A 15,502-nucleotide genomic window follows, 5' to 3' on the forward strand; every position below is an offset into this window, starting at 1 on the left:
AGGTTTGCAAAGCTACTATATGGCAAAGCTGATGTAACTTAGGTTTAGGGACTGAAATGTCTAAAGAAGCCAACTATATTGCCTTCCATTACAGTCTTTCTTTGTGTGGCATTTGCTATCTTCCTGCACAGTAATGCATAGCTTTTCTTTTCTAGTACATAACAGAAGATGTTGTCTGTTAAAAGATATATTTGATTTTGTATGAATTCATTTTGACTAATTGTCTAAAATGTCCTGCCTTAAGGAGAAAGTCCTTGCTTCACATTCCTAAGCCTTAAGAATTTTTTAATGTAACTTGAATTCAACTTTATTAAGCCATCCAGGTCACTAGCAAATTTCTAGCTTTCAGTGTTAATTCTGGGCTATAGGATAGGATAGGATATTGCCACAGAGGGACTTCAGAATAAATAAACCAAGGAAATAAAGTGAGCCTTCTCTGAACCATGAAATAGCGTCTAGAAGGCTGCTTATTGAAGTGGGTTCTAAATGGAGAGAAACAGTCTGATTCTTTCTCACAGATTTTAACGACCGTATTTTTAACGACCGTATATTTAAGATCTGTCTTAACTTAGGAATTAACATAGAAGTGTGTAGAGGATCTTACACGTGAATAGTGCTTTTCCAGAATGAATTTTAAACAAGGAAAGGGTCCTTCCAGAAAGTGAGCAAAAGAAGAGGCTATATACTTGGTTCTGGGGCTGTCAGAATCATTAAGATATAGATAGGAAAGAAAATTTCAGTGAGCAGTATTTCCAAACGTTTTATCTATCCTGGGTCTTGCATGTTAGTTTTTTGTTTTTGTTTGCGCCATATGAGAAGTTAAGCCCGGTTTTGCAACTCCCCAAAATTGTTATGTTTCTTCAAACAGGTTTGGCTATGATTGAGGGACCTCCATACTTACTGAAAACTGATTCAAAAGCCCACAAACCAAAAAAGAGTGATTTAGGTTTGAAAAAACTCAGTGGCTATGTTTTAAATCTATTTGGATTGATAAATATTACATTAAAATATGATGCTAAGCTGGAAAATGTTGTGTACCTCAAGAAACATATAAATGGTCCCAGTTCTTCATTCCTTAGCAGGGAAGTGACAATATGGGCTCTGATTCATTTGACTTTTTTATTTGTGGATTGGGAGAGCAATACTTGAAGGGAAAGGGAATAATAGAAAATAGTGCCCTAGTTTTTCTTTGTTGCCTTTAATTATTATTTCCATAGTTTTGAACTCTGCAAACCACTTGTGAATTCTTAGCTCCATTGTTTTATGGTTATATTTCTCTTCTTTTCCTCTTTTCCTCATTAGTTTGAAGGCACATTAAAATCACTATCAGTGCAAATTCTTATACAGTGCTTACTCTGTTTCAGGCACTGTTTAATGTGCTTTACTCATTTAGTTATTGCAGTAACCTCATGAAGTAGGTGCCATTACTTATGAGGAAATTTAGGCAGAGGTAAGTAGCTGCTCCAAGGTCACACAGCTAGGAAGTCTTGGATCTAGAACTTGAACCTAACAGTTTGTAACAGAGTCTGTGCTTCTAGCACTTACCCTGTACTTCCTTTCAAATGTAATTTCCACATTCAGTCCTATGTAATGCTTGAATGTTGAGGGTTTTGAGGCATATGATTAGCCTGTTACACTCTTGTCCAGGCAATTGAACTCAGTTCCCGACTTCTAGAATAGAACTCTTTATATCACATCAGCCTATAATTCATGGTAATAAAAAATATAGAAAAACCATTTGGGGCTGAGAGGAGGGAATTCCTATCTTAATACTTGTGAATTTTCAACTGATTATATGGTGGTTGTTGTTTTTTTCTCAATATGGTGAAATACACCAATTGATTTTGAAATGTCAAACCAACCCTGTATTCCTGGGATAAAGTCTGCTCGGTCTTGGTGTATTACCTGTTTAATACATTACTGGATTTGATTTGCCAATATTTTATTAAGGATTTTTGCATCCGTGTTCTTGAGGAGTATTAGTCTGTGTTTTTCTTCTCTTATAGGCTTTGTCTGGATTTGGGATGAGTTGGGATCTGTTTCCTCCTCCTCTTTTAAGGGTTTGTGTAGAATTGCTGCAATTTTTCCTTGTTTGTAGGATTCAGTAGTGAAGCCATCTGTACCTGGCATTTTCTCTGGGGGAAGATTCTAAATTAATCAAATTTCCTTAATAGGTATAGTGCTATTCAGATTTTCTACTTTTTCCTTGAGCCAATTTTGGTAATTTGTACTTTTCAAAAGAATTTGTTTCAATTTGACCAATTGTCAAATTTATTGGCATAAAGTTGTTTGTGATATTTTCTTATGATATATGTAGGATTTATAGTGCTGTTCCTTCTTTGATTCCTTATACTATTAATTGGGGTTTTTTCCCCCTTTTTTCTTGATCAGATCATCTTGCTAGGTGTTTATTAATTTTATAAATCTTTTCAAGGAACTGCCTTCTGGCTTTGTTGATTTTTTTCTGTTGTCTATTTCTAATTGATTTTCACACTTTCACTCTTTCTTTCCTCCTCACTTTCTACCTCATTACAGTAGAAACTTAGATAAGTGATTTTAGATTTTTTTCATTTCTAATGTAAGCATTCAGAGCTATACGTTTGCCTCCATGCATTGCTTTAGCTGCATCCCGCACATTTGACACATTTTGTTTTCATTTTTATTTATTTCAAAATATTTTTAAATTTCTCCTGTGATATGTCCTTTAACTCTGGTTATTTAGAAGTCTGTTGTTCAGCTCCAATTTTTGGAGGGTTTTTAAAGATAGTTTTCTGTTATTGATTTTGTTTACTTCTGTTATGGTCAGAGAACATATTCTGTATGCTTTCAGTTTTTCAATTTATTGAGATTCGTTTTATACCCCAACACAAGGTGAATGTTTATGTGAACTTGACAAGACTGTGTTGTTGGGTCGGGTGTTGTCAGTTTGAATTGGTTGTTAATGGTACTCAGGTTTTTCATATCCCTGCTCATCTTCTGTCTCATTGTTCTTCAGTTACTGAGAGAAGAGTATTCAAGTCTCCAACCTTAATAATGGATTTGTCTATTTCTCCTTTCTGTTCTGTGAGCTTTTGCTGCATGTATACTGAAACTCTGTTTTTAGGTGTTACTGTTTTGTCTTCTTGACAAATTGACTTCTTTATCATTATGAACTGTCCCTCTTTATCACTGTCAATAGTCCCTGTTCTGAGGTCTCCTTTGTCTGATATTGATATAGCCATTCCAAATTTATGATTGCTGTATACACTGTATCTTCTGCTGTCCTTTTACTTTCAACCTTTGACTTTATATATGCAGTCCTTACCTTGTATTGTTCCTTGGTAACTGAGACTTAATCTCAGTTCAAATTGTGCAAAGCAAGGACTGCCTGCAATTTAAGGTTGGTTTCTTGTAGACGTTATGTAGTTGGTCTTGTTGTTGTTTACCAGTCTGACCACCTAACTGGTTTTTTTTTAACATCTTTATTGGAGTATAATTGCTTTACAATGTTGCGTTAGTTTCTGCTGTATAACAAAGTGAATCAGCCGTACGTATACATATATCCCCATATTCCCCTCCCTCTTGCATATCCCTCCCACCCTCCCTATCCCACCCCTCTAGGTGATCACAAAGCACCGAGCTGATCTTCCTGTGCTATGTGGCTGCTTCCCACTAGCTAGCTATTTTACATTTGGTAGTGTTTATATGTCCATGCCACTCTCACTTTGTCCCAGCTTCCCCTTCCCCCTCCCCGTGTCCTCATGTCCATTCTCTACGTCTGTGTCTTTATTCGTCCTGGCTATTGTAAATAGAGCTGCAATGAACATTGTGGTACGTGACTCTTTTTCAATTATGGTTTTCTCAGGGTATACACCCAGTAGTGGGATTGCTGGGTCATATACCACCTAACTTTTTAAGTGGGGTGTTTAAACAAATAATTATAGTCAATGTTGTAATTATCAATATTTGTTTCTATTTGTCTCATCTGTTTTTGGTTCTGTTTATTAGTGTATCTCTTTGTTTTATTTTTTAGGAGTTGGTCTGCAGTTTATAGGATACAACTTTAACTTATCACAATATACTTTCAAATGATACTATAGCACTGCATATATAGAGTCATACCTCAGAGATATTGTGGGTTCTGTTCCAGACCACTGCAATAAAGCAAGTCATACAGATTTTTTGGTTCCCAATGCATATCAAAGTTATGTTTACACCATACTGTAGACTGTTAAGTGTGCAATAGCATTATGTCTTAAAAAAAACAGTGTACGGGTTCGCGCCCCGGTCTGGGAGGATCCCACATGCTGCGGAGCGGCTGGGCCCGTGAGCCATGGCCACTGAGCCTGCGCGTCCGGAGCCTGTGCTCCGCAACGGGAGAGGCCGCAGCAGAGGGAGGCCCGCATACCACCAAAAAAAAAAAAAAACAAAAAAAAACAACCAAAAAAAAACAACAGTGTACTTACCTTAATTGAAAAATACTGCTGAAAAATGCTAACCATCATCTGAGCCTTCAGTGAGTCATAATCTTTTTGTTGCTGGAGGGTCTTGCCTTGATGTTGGTGGCTGCTGACTGCTCAGGATGGTGGGTGCTGAAGGCTGGGGTGGCCGTGGCAGTTTCTTAAAATAAGACACCAGTGATGTTTGTTGTATCAGTTGACTCTTCCTTTTATGAACAGTGTCTCTGTATCATGCAGTGCTCTTTGATAGCATCTTATTCACAGTAGAACTTGTTTCAGAATTGAAGTCAGTCCTTACAAAACCTGCTGTTGCTTTATCAACTAAGTTTATGTAATATTCTAAATCTTTTGTTGTCATTCAACAGTCTTCACCAGGGGTAGATTTCATCTCGAGAAATCACTTTCTTTGGTCATCTCTAAGAAGCAGCTCCTCACCTGTGAAAGTTTTGTCATGAGATTATAGCAATTCAGTCACACATCAGGCTTTATTTTTAATTCTGATCCTTTTGCTATTTCTACCACATCTGCAGTTACTTCCTCCACTGAAGTCTTAAACCCCTCAAAGTCATCCATGAGGGTTGTAGTCAACTTTTTCCAAATTCCTGTTAATGTTGCTATTTTGACCTCTTCTCATGAATCATGAATGTTCTTACTGACATCTACAGTGGTAAATCCTTTCCAGAAGGTTTCCAATTGACTTTGCCCAGAGCCATAAGAGGAATCACTAATCTATGGCAGCTATAGTCTTACAAAATGTACTTCTTAAATAATAAGACTTGAAAGTCAAAATTACTCCTTGTCCATGGGCTGCAGAATGGTTGTTGTGTTAGCAGGCATGAAAACAACATGAACCTCCTGGTACATCTCCATCAGAGCTCCTAGGTGACTAGGAGTGAGCAGTCATATTTTGAAAGGAATCTTTTTCTGAGCAGTAGGTCTCATCAATAGGCTTGATATATTCAGTAAACCATGTCATAATCATGTGCTGTGTCATCCAGGCTTCGTTGTTGCATTTATAGAGCACAAGCAGAGTAGATTTAGCATAATTCTTAAGGACCCTAGGATATTCAGAATGGTAAAGGAGCATTGGCTTCAACTTTAAGTCACCAGCTGCATTAGCCCCTTACAAGAGAGTCAGCTTGTCCTTTGAAGCTTTAAAGGCAAGCATTGTCTTCTCCTCTCTAGCTATGAAAATTCTCGATGGCATCTTGTTCCAATACAAGGCTGTTTCATCTACACAGAAACTCTGTTGTTCAGTGTAGTCACCTTTGTTAATTGTCTTAGCTAGGTCTCCTGGATAATTTGCTGCAGCTTTACATCAGCACTTGCTGCTTCACCTCGCACTTTTATGTCACGATGACAGCTTCTTTTAAATCTGTTAGTTTCAGACCTTTCTTCTGCAGTTTCCTCTCTTCTCTCATCCTTCATAGAATTGAAGACAGTTAGGGCCTTGCTCTGGATTATAGGTTTTTGCCTTAAGGGAATGTTGTGGCTGGTTTGATCGTCTGTCCAGACCACTACAGCTTTCTGCATATCAGCAGTAAGGCTGTTTCCCTTCCTTATCATTTGTATGTTCACTGGAGTAGCACTTTTAATTTTCTTCAAAAACTTTTCCTTTCCTTTCACAACTTGGCTAACTGGTACAAGAGGCCTAGCTTCTGACCTGTCTCAGCTTTTGACTTAAAGTGAAAAACGTGAGACACTTCCTTTCACTTGAACACTCAGAGGCCATTGTAGCACGGTTATTAACCGGCATAATTTCAGTATTGTGTCTCAGGGAATAGGGAGGCCTGCGGAGAAGGAGAGAGATGAGAGAATGGCAGGTAGGTGAAGCAGTCAGAACATACATATTTATGAATTAAGTCTGTTGTCTTATATGGGCATGGTTTGTGGTGACCCAAAACAATCACAATAGTAACATCAAAGATCACTGATTACAGATGACTATAACAAATTAAATAACAGTGAAAGCTTGAAATATTGAATCACCAAAATGTGACAGAGAGACATGAAGTGAGCAAATGATATTGAAAAAATGGTGCTGATAGACTTGCTCAATGTTGCCACAAACCTTCAATTTGTACAGAACGCTTTTATCTGTGAAGAACATTAAATCGAAGCACAGTAAAATAAAGTATTCCTGTAATTTAAGAATTTTACAGCAATATACTTAGATTTTCCTCTTCCCTTCCTTTGTGCTATTGTTATCTTAGATTTTAATTCTATACATGTTATAAACCCCACATACATTGTTATTATTATCTTTTTTTTTTTTTTTTTGCGGTACGCGGGCCTCTCACTGTTATGGCCTCTCCCGTTGCGGAGCACAGGCTCGGGACGCGCAGGCTCAGCGGCCATGGCTCACGGGCCCAGCAGCTCCGCGGCATGTGGGATCTTCCCGGACCGGGGCACGAGCCCGTGTCCCCTGCATCGGCAGGCGGACTCTCAGCCACTGCGCCACCAGGGAAGCCCAATAGTCAATTATCTTTAAAATTTTTTTCAAATGAGAAAAAAGGTCTTCTGTATTTATCCACATATTGACTTTCTGGCACTCTTCATTCCTTTGTGTAGATCCAAGTTTCCATCTGGTATTATTTCTTTCATAGGGATCATTTTCTGTAGTTCTTTGTGGTAATCTCAATTATTGGCAGTCATAGCTCACAATTTGAAAAATTTTGTATAATACATTGTACATGTTCAGTTTTAACTAATAAGTAGCCAGTATTATGGCTGGGGAAGGGGAATATTTTGGGGGTTTTTTTTGTTATCTTTGGAAGCTTTCCCTGTTTTTTAATTTGTTTTTTATTTTTGTGTTTATTTTTCATCACATTTAGAAGCTCCCATCAAGACTGAAGCAGACATTCTGGCAGAAGACCAGGTTCTTCATAGCAATACTCCTGAGAAACCAAGTCAAGATGTTAAAGCAACTGTTAGAAATTTCTCAGAAGCCAAGTATGAGAGCCAAAAGAAAAGTTTTAAAAACGCAAATCCTAAGAGGAAAAAAAATTATCGCAATAATCAAACATTATTTGAACCAAGAACACACCATCCATATCTCCTGGAAATGGTAAGTGATTTTTCTTTATGTTCTGATCTTTGTGTTCTCGTTTCTTGAAGATAGAGCTCCGGGGCTTGTGTGTGTGTATTTTAAGGTTACCAGAGACATATGCTCCTTGAAGAGTTATCTATGTATCTTAATTCTGAAGCTGCATTTGAAATATAGCTGATACTCGGTAAATGTAGAATAATTACAATTTTCAAAACTGCTTAAAATAAAGGAATCTAGGTTTAAGTGGTTGGTAAAGAAATATGTATTGAAGTGTACTGACCTTTTTAAAGTTTTCCTATTGAAAGCACAGCTAAATACAGTGCAGGCTGAAGGGAGAGAAAGGGTTTTATGTTTATTCTGTGCATTATTGGCTTTATTCTCAGCATGATGTGCTCAAAAATTTATGATCTTTCTTCAAATTGTAAAGAAGCAATGCCTCTTTTGATTCAAAGTGATGGACACGAAGCTGTTCAAAGATCCAAGACTTTCATATCTAAGAGTGATAGAAATACTCTGAAATTTTTAGTGGAATTGTAAAACTATCTGTTGGCATTCTTTGCAAAGTCTGATTTTGCCTGGTCAGATATATGCTTCTGCTGTAGCTGAAGTGTTCTGTGACTGCACCCTATGACATGTTGTAATACATGTAGACACAGTTGCTTTTTATTAAAATTGATCCGAAATGTACTTTGTTTTGTAAATTTTGGTGCTATATAAAGTAAATTGCATTTTTTAAATGTTTACCTTATAAGTGGTATATTAAATCATCTTTCTACTGAAAGGTCCTGTGTGGGTGTTTCTGAACTACATTAATGACATCAGAAGTAAAATGAGTAGTTACATTAAAGCTTTTTGGCGAGTCACATACAATTCCTTGGTTATGTACTCTAGATACCAGGGATTTTCAGCTTTCTTTCAATTACAGTAAACACAAAAATGGGAAGTTCTGAAAGACCAGCAGTGTTAGGATTTTTTACTGCTAGTTTCATTGTTACTATATTTACCATATCTCCTTACCACTTTCTATGCTGTTTATAGATTTGGGTTTGGGAGGATCCTGTTTGACATGATTTTTAGATTTAAAGAATTGTAGACTTTTAAACCTATTTTTCCTGTCCTTTGCTTGATAGTCCTAGAGAAGACCTCAAATGTGAACATTTGTGCTTAAAGCTAGATAGTTTTGGGCTTCCCTGGTGGCGCAGTGGTTGAGAATCTGCCTGCTAATGCAGGGGACACGGGTTCGAGCCCTGGTCTGGGAGGGTCCCACATGCCGCGCCCGCGCACCGCAATGAAGAGTGGCCCCTGCTTGCCGCAACTAGAGAAAGCCCTCGTAGAGAAACGAAGACCCAACACAGCAAAAATAAATTAATTAATTAATAAACTCCTACCCCCCAACATCTTCTTAAAAAAAACAAAGCTAGATAGTTTTAGTTAAAAGGAAATATTCTTGCATTGTGTTTTAGTAAAATAATTAGTAAATATAATATACATCTTTATTGTTCTGTGTTCTTTATATAGAGAAGGCACATATGCTATTTTAGATGGTATTTCTTGGATATATTTTATTTACCAGCTAATCTTTTTACTTATCATTTTTTAGCTTTTAGCTCCAGACATTCGACATGAAAGAAACGTGATTTTGCAGTGTGTTCGGTACATCATCAAAAAAGACTTTTTTGGACTTAATACTACTTCTGCAAAAACTAAAGATGAATAGGTGTCTGGTGTTTTAGCACACATATCTGAAGCATGTAAAATAGTAACATCTTCAAGTTTGTGGAGGAAAACCTTTTTTTTTTTTTAAACTGGATTAGTAATTAAATTGTAAGCCTCATGGGCTATTATGTAGGATTTTCAAGTCTTTCCTTTGACTCTATACAAATAAATACATAACTGATTTTTAAGACTGTGTCTGTATTGTTGGGATCATACATAATATTTGCTGGCAGAATTCTACTTTTTATTTGTGTTTATTGCTGTCATGTAAGGAAGTCTGCCTTTGGGCCAGGTAAGAATTGAAGGTACTGGTTTAGTGGTAAAGAAAAAAATTTAAAAAATTTTTTAATTCAGCTGAGCAGAGCTATAGGTTGGGGAGAGAAATACAGTCATTTTGTTTTTAATATGGGAGAGGAAGAGTCATTCTTTAACTTCAGCAAAGGGGGATATGTTAAAAATAAACCAGAGCAAATTAATACAATGAGAAGGTCTTGAAATTTTAATTTTCACTGTTTATTTCAAAGGACATGTTGAAATTCACCTATTGGCATTTAAGTAGCTCAAATATTGATCATTTGAAACATTACAGATACGGCCTCTGTGTGTGTTTCAATTCAGTTGAAGTGCTTCTTTTTGGTATGGTTCAGAATTGGACCTTTTAAAAAATTTTTCCTTTGAAAAAGTATGTAAAGTATAGTACTTAATGAGGTTCAATTAGTTTTTTACAGCATAAACAGTAGTTTGTGAAATCATGGTACCTGAGTTTTAAATAATTAAAATTTGTCCTATAAAGATAGTAATTGAACCTTCTAAAAATGTTTTAAATAAATAGCTGCTATGATCTTTTTATCTCCTATAATACCAGATGTTCTGGTCTTATGTTTTAGTCATTTGTGCTAGCTAGTGCTAGAGCTCTGCTCTTTTGACGTACAGCCAGAGGAACTGGATTTTTATAAATTAGTCTCTTGTTGTAGTTGGAAAATTAATTTTATCTGACATTGTTATTATTGAAATCCATGAATCTTGCCTTCAAGAAATAAGGCAAGAAAGCTGGTAGCAGGTCTCTGCCCTCCCTCTACATCTGTAAGATGCCATCCCAAATCCTGGAACACCAGGCACGAAACACCGTGACATCACAGACCTGAGATTAAGATTCATACTGAAGTCAGTGTTTCCCAACCTGGTAACCACCATACAGACCTTTTTATTCTGCTTTACTCTATTCCTCCAGTGAGCCCCATATTTTGGAAAATTATCTGTCCAGTTCATTAATTCAGTTCGTATACTACTTCAATGGATTAAAGATAGAAAAATAAATAAGGCCTTGCATTATTCAGAGATGTTACTCTTAACCCAATTCATCTCATCAGGACGGATGAAGTAACCAATGTTACAAACTGACTTAATATTCAGATTTTGACTGGTCTGCAGTTTTATCACAGGTTAGCATGCAAATTCCATAGGCTTTTAAATATATAAAGGAATTCACAGACTCCTAGGCTACTTTCAAAGAACCACTCTATCTCCAGGGGTGTTGGCAATCACTGCTTTAAGGTATATTGTGCAATGTTTTATTTTCAGTCTTTCTTGTTTTCTAATAAATGTACTTAAAACTGAAAATGCCCCTGAGTACTGCCTTGGCTGTGTCTGACAGTCTTAAGCTGTGGTGACTGTTGTTTATTTCTAGTGGGTAATTTCAGATTCAATTGCCTTTATATTTAAACCAGGAATTACTTAATGTGTTTAAAATTTCCAAGCAGATGGAGTGTAACCTGTATGGTTTCTACTTTATGGAATGCATAGTCAATATCTGTAAATATTCTATGAGTTATGGGGTGGGGAGGGGTGACTTGCCTGTTCTTTTTTTGGATTTAACTTAATTGTCAGACCTTCTACATTCTTATTGTCCATTTAATGAATTGATTTCTGAGATGTGAAAGCATTATGTGACTGTTGGTGAGCTGTGCCTTTTATAACTGAGATATTCTCTTTTGTCCTTAATACTTTCTGCATTGGCTCCTATTTTCCCCAATTAATGTTGTCAAAACAGCTTTGGGGAAGTTCAATCTAAGAGTCTCTGGGAAGTTTAATCCATTCATGTTAATTGAAATTGTTGAAATGTTTGGACTATTCCTACCATCGTATTTTGTATTTTCTGAATATCGTGCTTGTTTTTATTTTACCATTTTATTGGCTTGATTGATTGTTGTTGTTTTTCTCCTTGTTTTTCCTCTTAGTGCTTTGGAAATAATTCAACCTATTGTTGTTCCTTTAAGGGTTACCTTTTTTCTCTATATTTACAGTTAATCAGTAGCCATATTTTCCACCCATCTCCCAATTATGTCAGTTACCTTAGCATTCTGTCACTTCCCCACCTGGACCTCTTCTCCTGGTGTAATCATGTGAGATTTGTTTTAGATTAATCTCTATTATCTTGGTCTTTGTGTGTGTTTGTGTCTTGATATTATACATCATGATTTAGACAGCTATACGTTTCACTGTTTCCTTCTCACTGCTTTTTCTTTCATCCCAGGGTTAGTTTTTTGGTTTACTGCAGCATATCAAGTAATTAAATGTTGAATCCTCATTTCAATTAAAAAAAAGTTTAGGGTGTTAGGTTCAAAATCATTTCCCTTCAGAATTTTGAAGCTATAACATGATTGCTAGCATCCAGTATTGCTTCTTAAAAGTCAGACACCAATCTGATTCTCTTTATTTATTGGTAAAAACTTATTTTTCCCCCTCATGAAAAACTTTCAGGGTTTTCTTTTTATGCTTGGAGTCCTAAAATTTCACCAGTAATGTACCCAGGTGTGTGGGATATAATATATGTCATTCATTCTGCTTACCTAATGGTTCTTTCACTCTGAAGAATTGTACCATTCTTAGACTAAGGGCAATTTCTAAAATGATTTCTTTATTTTCTTTCCATTTTGTCTTTTGTTTTTCTAGACTTCTTATCAAGTGAATATGGGACCTCCTGACTTGATCCTCTCACTGGATTTATATAATTTGTCTTGGTCTTTTTGCTCTATTCTGAAAGATTTCTTCAAATGTTATCCTCCAGATCACTAATTCCCTCTTCAAGTATGTCCATTACATCATTTAGCTTTTCTGTTTAGTTTTTAAGTTTAGTAATTTGTTTTTAAATAGTCAAGATTGCTTTCATGTTCTAATTGCTTTTTTCAAAGGTGTAGTACCCTTACATTTCTAAAGATATCAGTTAGAATTTTCATGTTATTTTCTATTCCTTGAATTATTTGTTTTCCCCCTTGATTGTCAGTTGTTCTGTTTGTTCAATTTACTAATTATCTTTATCACTATTTGTTGTCCTTAAAGGATCACTCTTACATATGAAAGAGATTCACTTGATTAATGGGTTGGTAGTGGGTATGGATTTTTCCCACATTTGTAAAAGCCTTCTTTGCTCCCATAGATGTTTACCTTGACTGAGAAAAGGGAGCTTGTTCACGCAGAATTTTTAGAATACACGGATGGGGAGTGAGCAAAAGATCTAGGCTATTGTCTCAGCCTCACTCCCATCTCTTTGCCAAAATACAAAGGGTTTTAATCTGAGGTTTAATCCCGGGCAGAATTTATCTCCCACTCCCACCAACCACTTGGTTTTGGAGGTGGGCAAGGTTAGCACTTGACTATTGCAGCTAGAGGCTTCCAGCTTTCTGTCACTTGTGGACTCAGCTTAGAGTATCCCTGGCATTGCTTTTACCTTTCCTATTGCTGTCTCTGGGGCTGGTTTGGGCTGAGGCCTTCCTCTCTTGTTTCTTGTCAGCCTGATCAGTTTTACAGTGGTTCTCAAACTTTGGTTCATCAGAATCACTTGGAGGGCTTGTTAAGACCAGATTGCAGGGCTCTGCCCCCAAAGGTTATGATTAAGGGGAGTTGGGATGTGGCCTGAGAATTTGCATTTCTAACAAGCTTGAGGTGATGCTGATGAGGTTTGTTTGGGGGGACCACATTTTGAGAACCATTTTATAGGAGTTTCTCAAAACCACTGGTTTCCTGATATCCTCCTTTAATTTCTTCCCTGTTGTAAATCTTCAGTTGTTTTTACAAATATCATTTCAAGGAATTTGGAGCATATGGAGACAGTAGTCAATTGTTTTTGTTTTTTTTTTTAATTTATTTTTGGCTGTGTTGGGTCTTTGTTGCTGTGTGCAGGCATTCTCTAGGTGCAGCGAGGGGGGGTTACTCTTCGCTGTGGTGCGCAGACTTCTCATCGTGGTGGCTTCTCTTGTTGCGGAGCACGGGCTCTAGGTGCACGGGGTTCAGTAGTTGTAGCGTGCAGGCTCAGTTGTGGCACACGGGCTTAGTTGCTCCGCGGCATGTGGGATCTTCCCAGACCAGAGCTCGAACCCATGTTCCCTGCATTGGCAGGCGGATTCTTAACCACTGCACCACCAGGGAAGCCCCGATTGTTTTAATCCAGACTTTTAATTGAATCTCTTTATTCATTATAGTCCTCAGTTTTTTGGGTAAATATCTTTGTTTAATTTTTCTTTCTCCTTTTTGTGGCGTTTTAAAAAAGCATTTTATCCTGGAGAATTTCAAGCACATGTAAAAGTATATGAAGTGTAAAAAGAGAATAATGTAATGATACCTTTCTTCCCAACCATCATGCAGCTTCAACACTTGATCAGTTTGTTGCCAATCATGTTTTCATTTACACCTCACCCATTCCAACCCACCCTACCCTGTCGCACTCCACCTGAGATTATTTTGAAGCAAATGCTCAGGCATCTTATTATTTTATCTCTATATATTTTAGCATACATCTCTAGAAGATAGGGACTTAGAAAAAAGACACCTATCATTACAAATTAATTCCTTAAGATCATCAACTGTCCAATCAGACAAATTAAGTTTTTATAACTTTTTATGATAACATAGTTAAGATCATTCTGTATATTTCATGTTGTGCCTTGTTTTGTATATCAGAAGTACCATGTTGGAAAACTAGATTTTGGACATATTTAAAAGCTCAACCTATTTTTGTATTTACTATTACTAACACCTTCCTCTTTTCCGTTAAAAAACAGACATTTAAATTCTGAGGTGGACAATGTATCAGTATTTTAATTTACATGTGAAAATCGTGGTGCTCTGTGCAGTAGAGCTCTCCAGTGCTGCTGGGTGCTAGGTGGTCAGTGAGTCCTCAGAGAGAGGGGAGGAGAGAGCCCCACTGATGCAACAGCCCAGGGTGGTTTTTCTTCTGGTGGTTTTCTAACCTCCACAGCCCACGCTCTGAATTAGCATTTGAAAGTTGCCTTATTCACTTCCTTTGTCCAGTGACTGTTTGCCTCTTTTACAAGGCTGAAGGGGACTGTGTGGTCACCGGGAGGGAATAAGCCACTTCATCTGTGGTGGAAGCGGAGCTTTGGAGGGCAGGCTTGCTCCAGAACAGTCTACTGTTAGCATACCTGGAGGCAGCTTGGGAGTGGCTTAGGGAACAAATGATTATTTCTTCCTCAAAACTGGAAGAGGAGAACATCAGTAAGTGTGAATAAACGGAGTAATAAAGAAGACAGATACTCAGAATGTACAGAGAAAAGACCCCAAATTGAAATTCTGTTCTTACAGCTGTTGCCATAGACTGTGCCCTGCAGTGCAGTGCATCCTGTGAAACACCGGTCGTGGCTCATGCTTGGAACACTTTCTGGGTCTTCTTCTGAAGAGAGCAAGTGTCTTCTATCGATCTTCCGTACCCAGCCAACTTAAACAAGTCTTTGTACACACCCTGGAGAAACTATGATGTCTTCTCTTCAGGACCTTTCGCCCATTGTGTGAAGGTTTCCACATTACAGTTTCTGGCAGCTTCCTCTCTGGTTATTAGCAGCGAGTGCCATCGTTTCCTGGGGCAAGTATTTGCAGTTTAGTGTCTATATGTTTTTCTGATTATTTTTATGTTTTTATTTAATTTGTAAAACTAAACTATAGGCTTTATTTGGATTCTACTTGTTTTCCAAGAATATCCTTTTTGATGGTTCAGTCCAGGATACCACGTTGCATTTAGTCGCTGAGTCTCTTAGTTATCTTGTTTTTAGTTGTTGTTGTTCAATGTCAAAAATAATATGCTCATTGTAAAAATTCAAATAATCCAGTAGTATATAACATAAAAAAGTGAGGTTCTGTCCTATTCCCTTCTCATATTCCCCAGAGAGCCACTGTTAACTGTTTGGTGTGTATTTCCAGACATTCAAAACACATATAATTATCTAAATATGCTTGTATAAACTTTGTGTTTTTTTTTTTTTTTTTTTTTTTTTTTTTTTTTTTTTTG

At 37.0% G+C, this 15,502-nt stretch overlaps 1 protein-coding gene across 2 annotated transcripts in view; it reads left to right on the forward strand.

Annotated features, from left to right (window-relative positions):
* Positions 1 to 15,415, forward strand: part of NUFIP1 (nuclear FMR1 interacting protein 1) — a 53,787-nt gene extending 38,372 nt beyond the window's left edge. Inside the window, exons 9-10 of one of the 2 annotated variants that reach the window (XM_007115186.4) lie at positions 7,274 to 7,506; positions 14,803 to 15,415. In XM_007115186.4, coding sequence (XP_007115248.2) covers positions 7,274 to 7,506; positions 14,803 to 14,814 — 245 coding nt within the window. In that variant the 3' untranslated portion in view covers positions 14,815 to 15,415. Of the gene's footprint in view, positions 1 to 7,273; positions 7,507 to 9,088; positions 9,663 to 14,802 lie in introns of those variants that run through there. The other variant, XM_007115185.4, reaches the window with a different exon arrangement.
* The last annotated feature ends 87 nt before the right edge of the window (positions 15,416 to 15,502 follow it).

The sequence above is a fragment of the Physeter macrocephalus genome, chromosome 13 (genome assembly GCF_002837175.3).
Source record: "Physeter macrocephalus isolate SW-GA chromosome 13, ASM283717v5, whole genome shotgun sequence".
NCBI lineage: Eukaryota > Metazoa > Chordata > Mammalia > Artiodactyla > Physeteridae > Physeter > Physeter macrocephalus.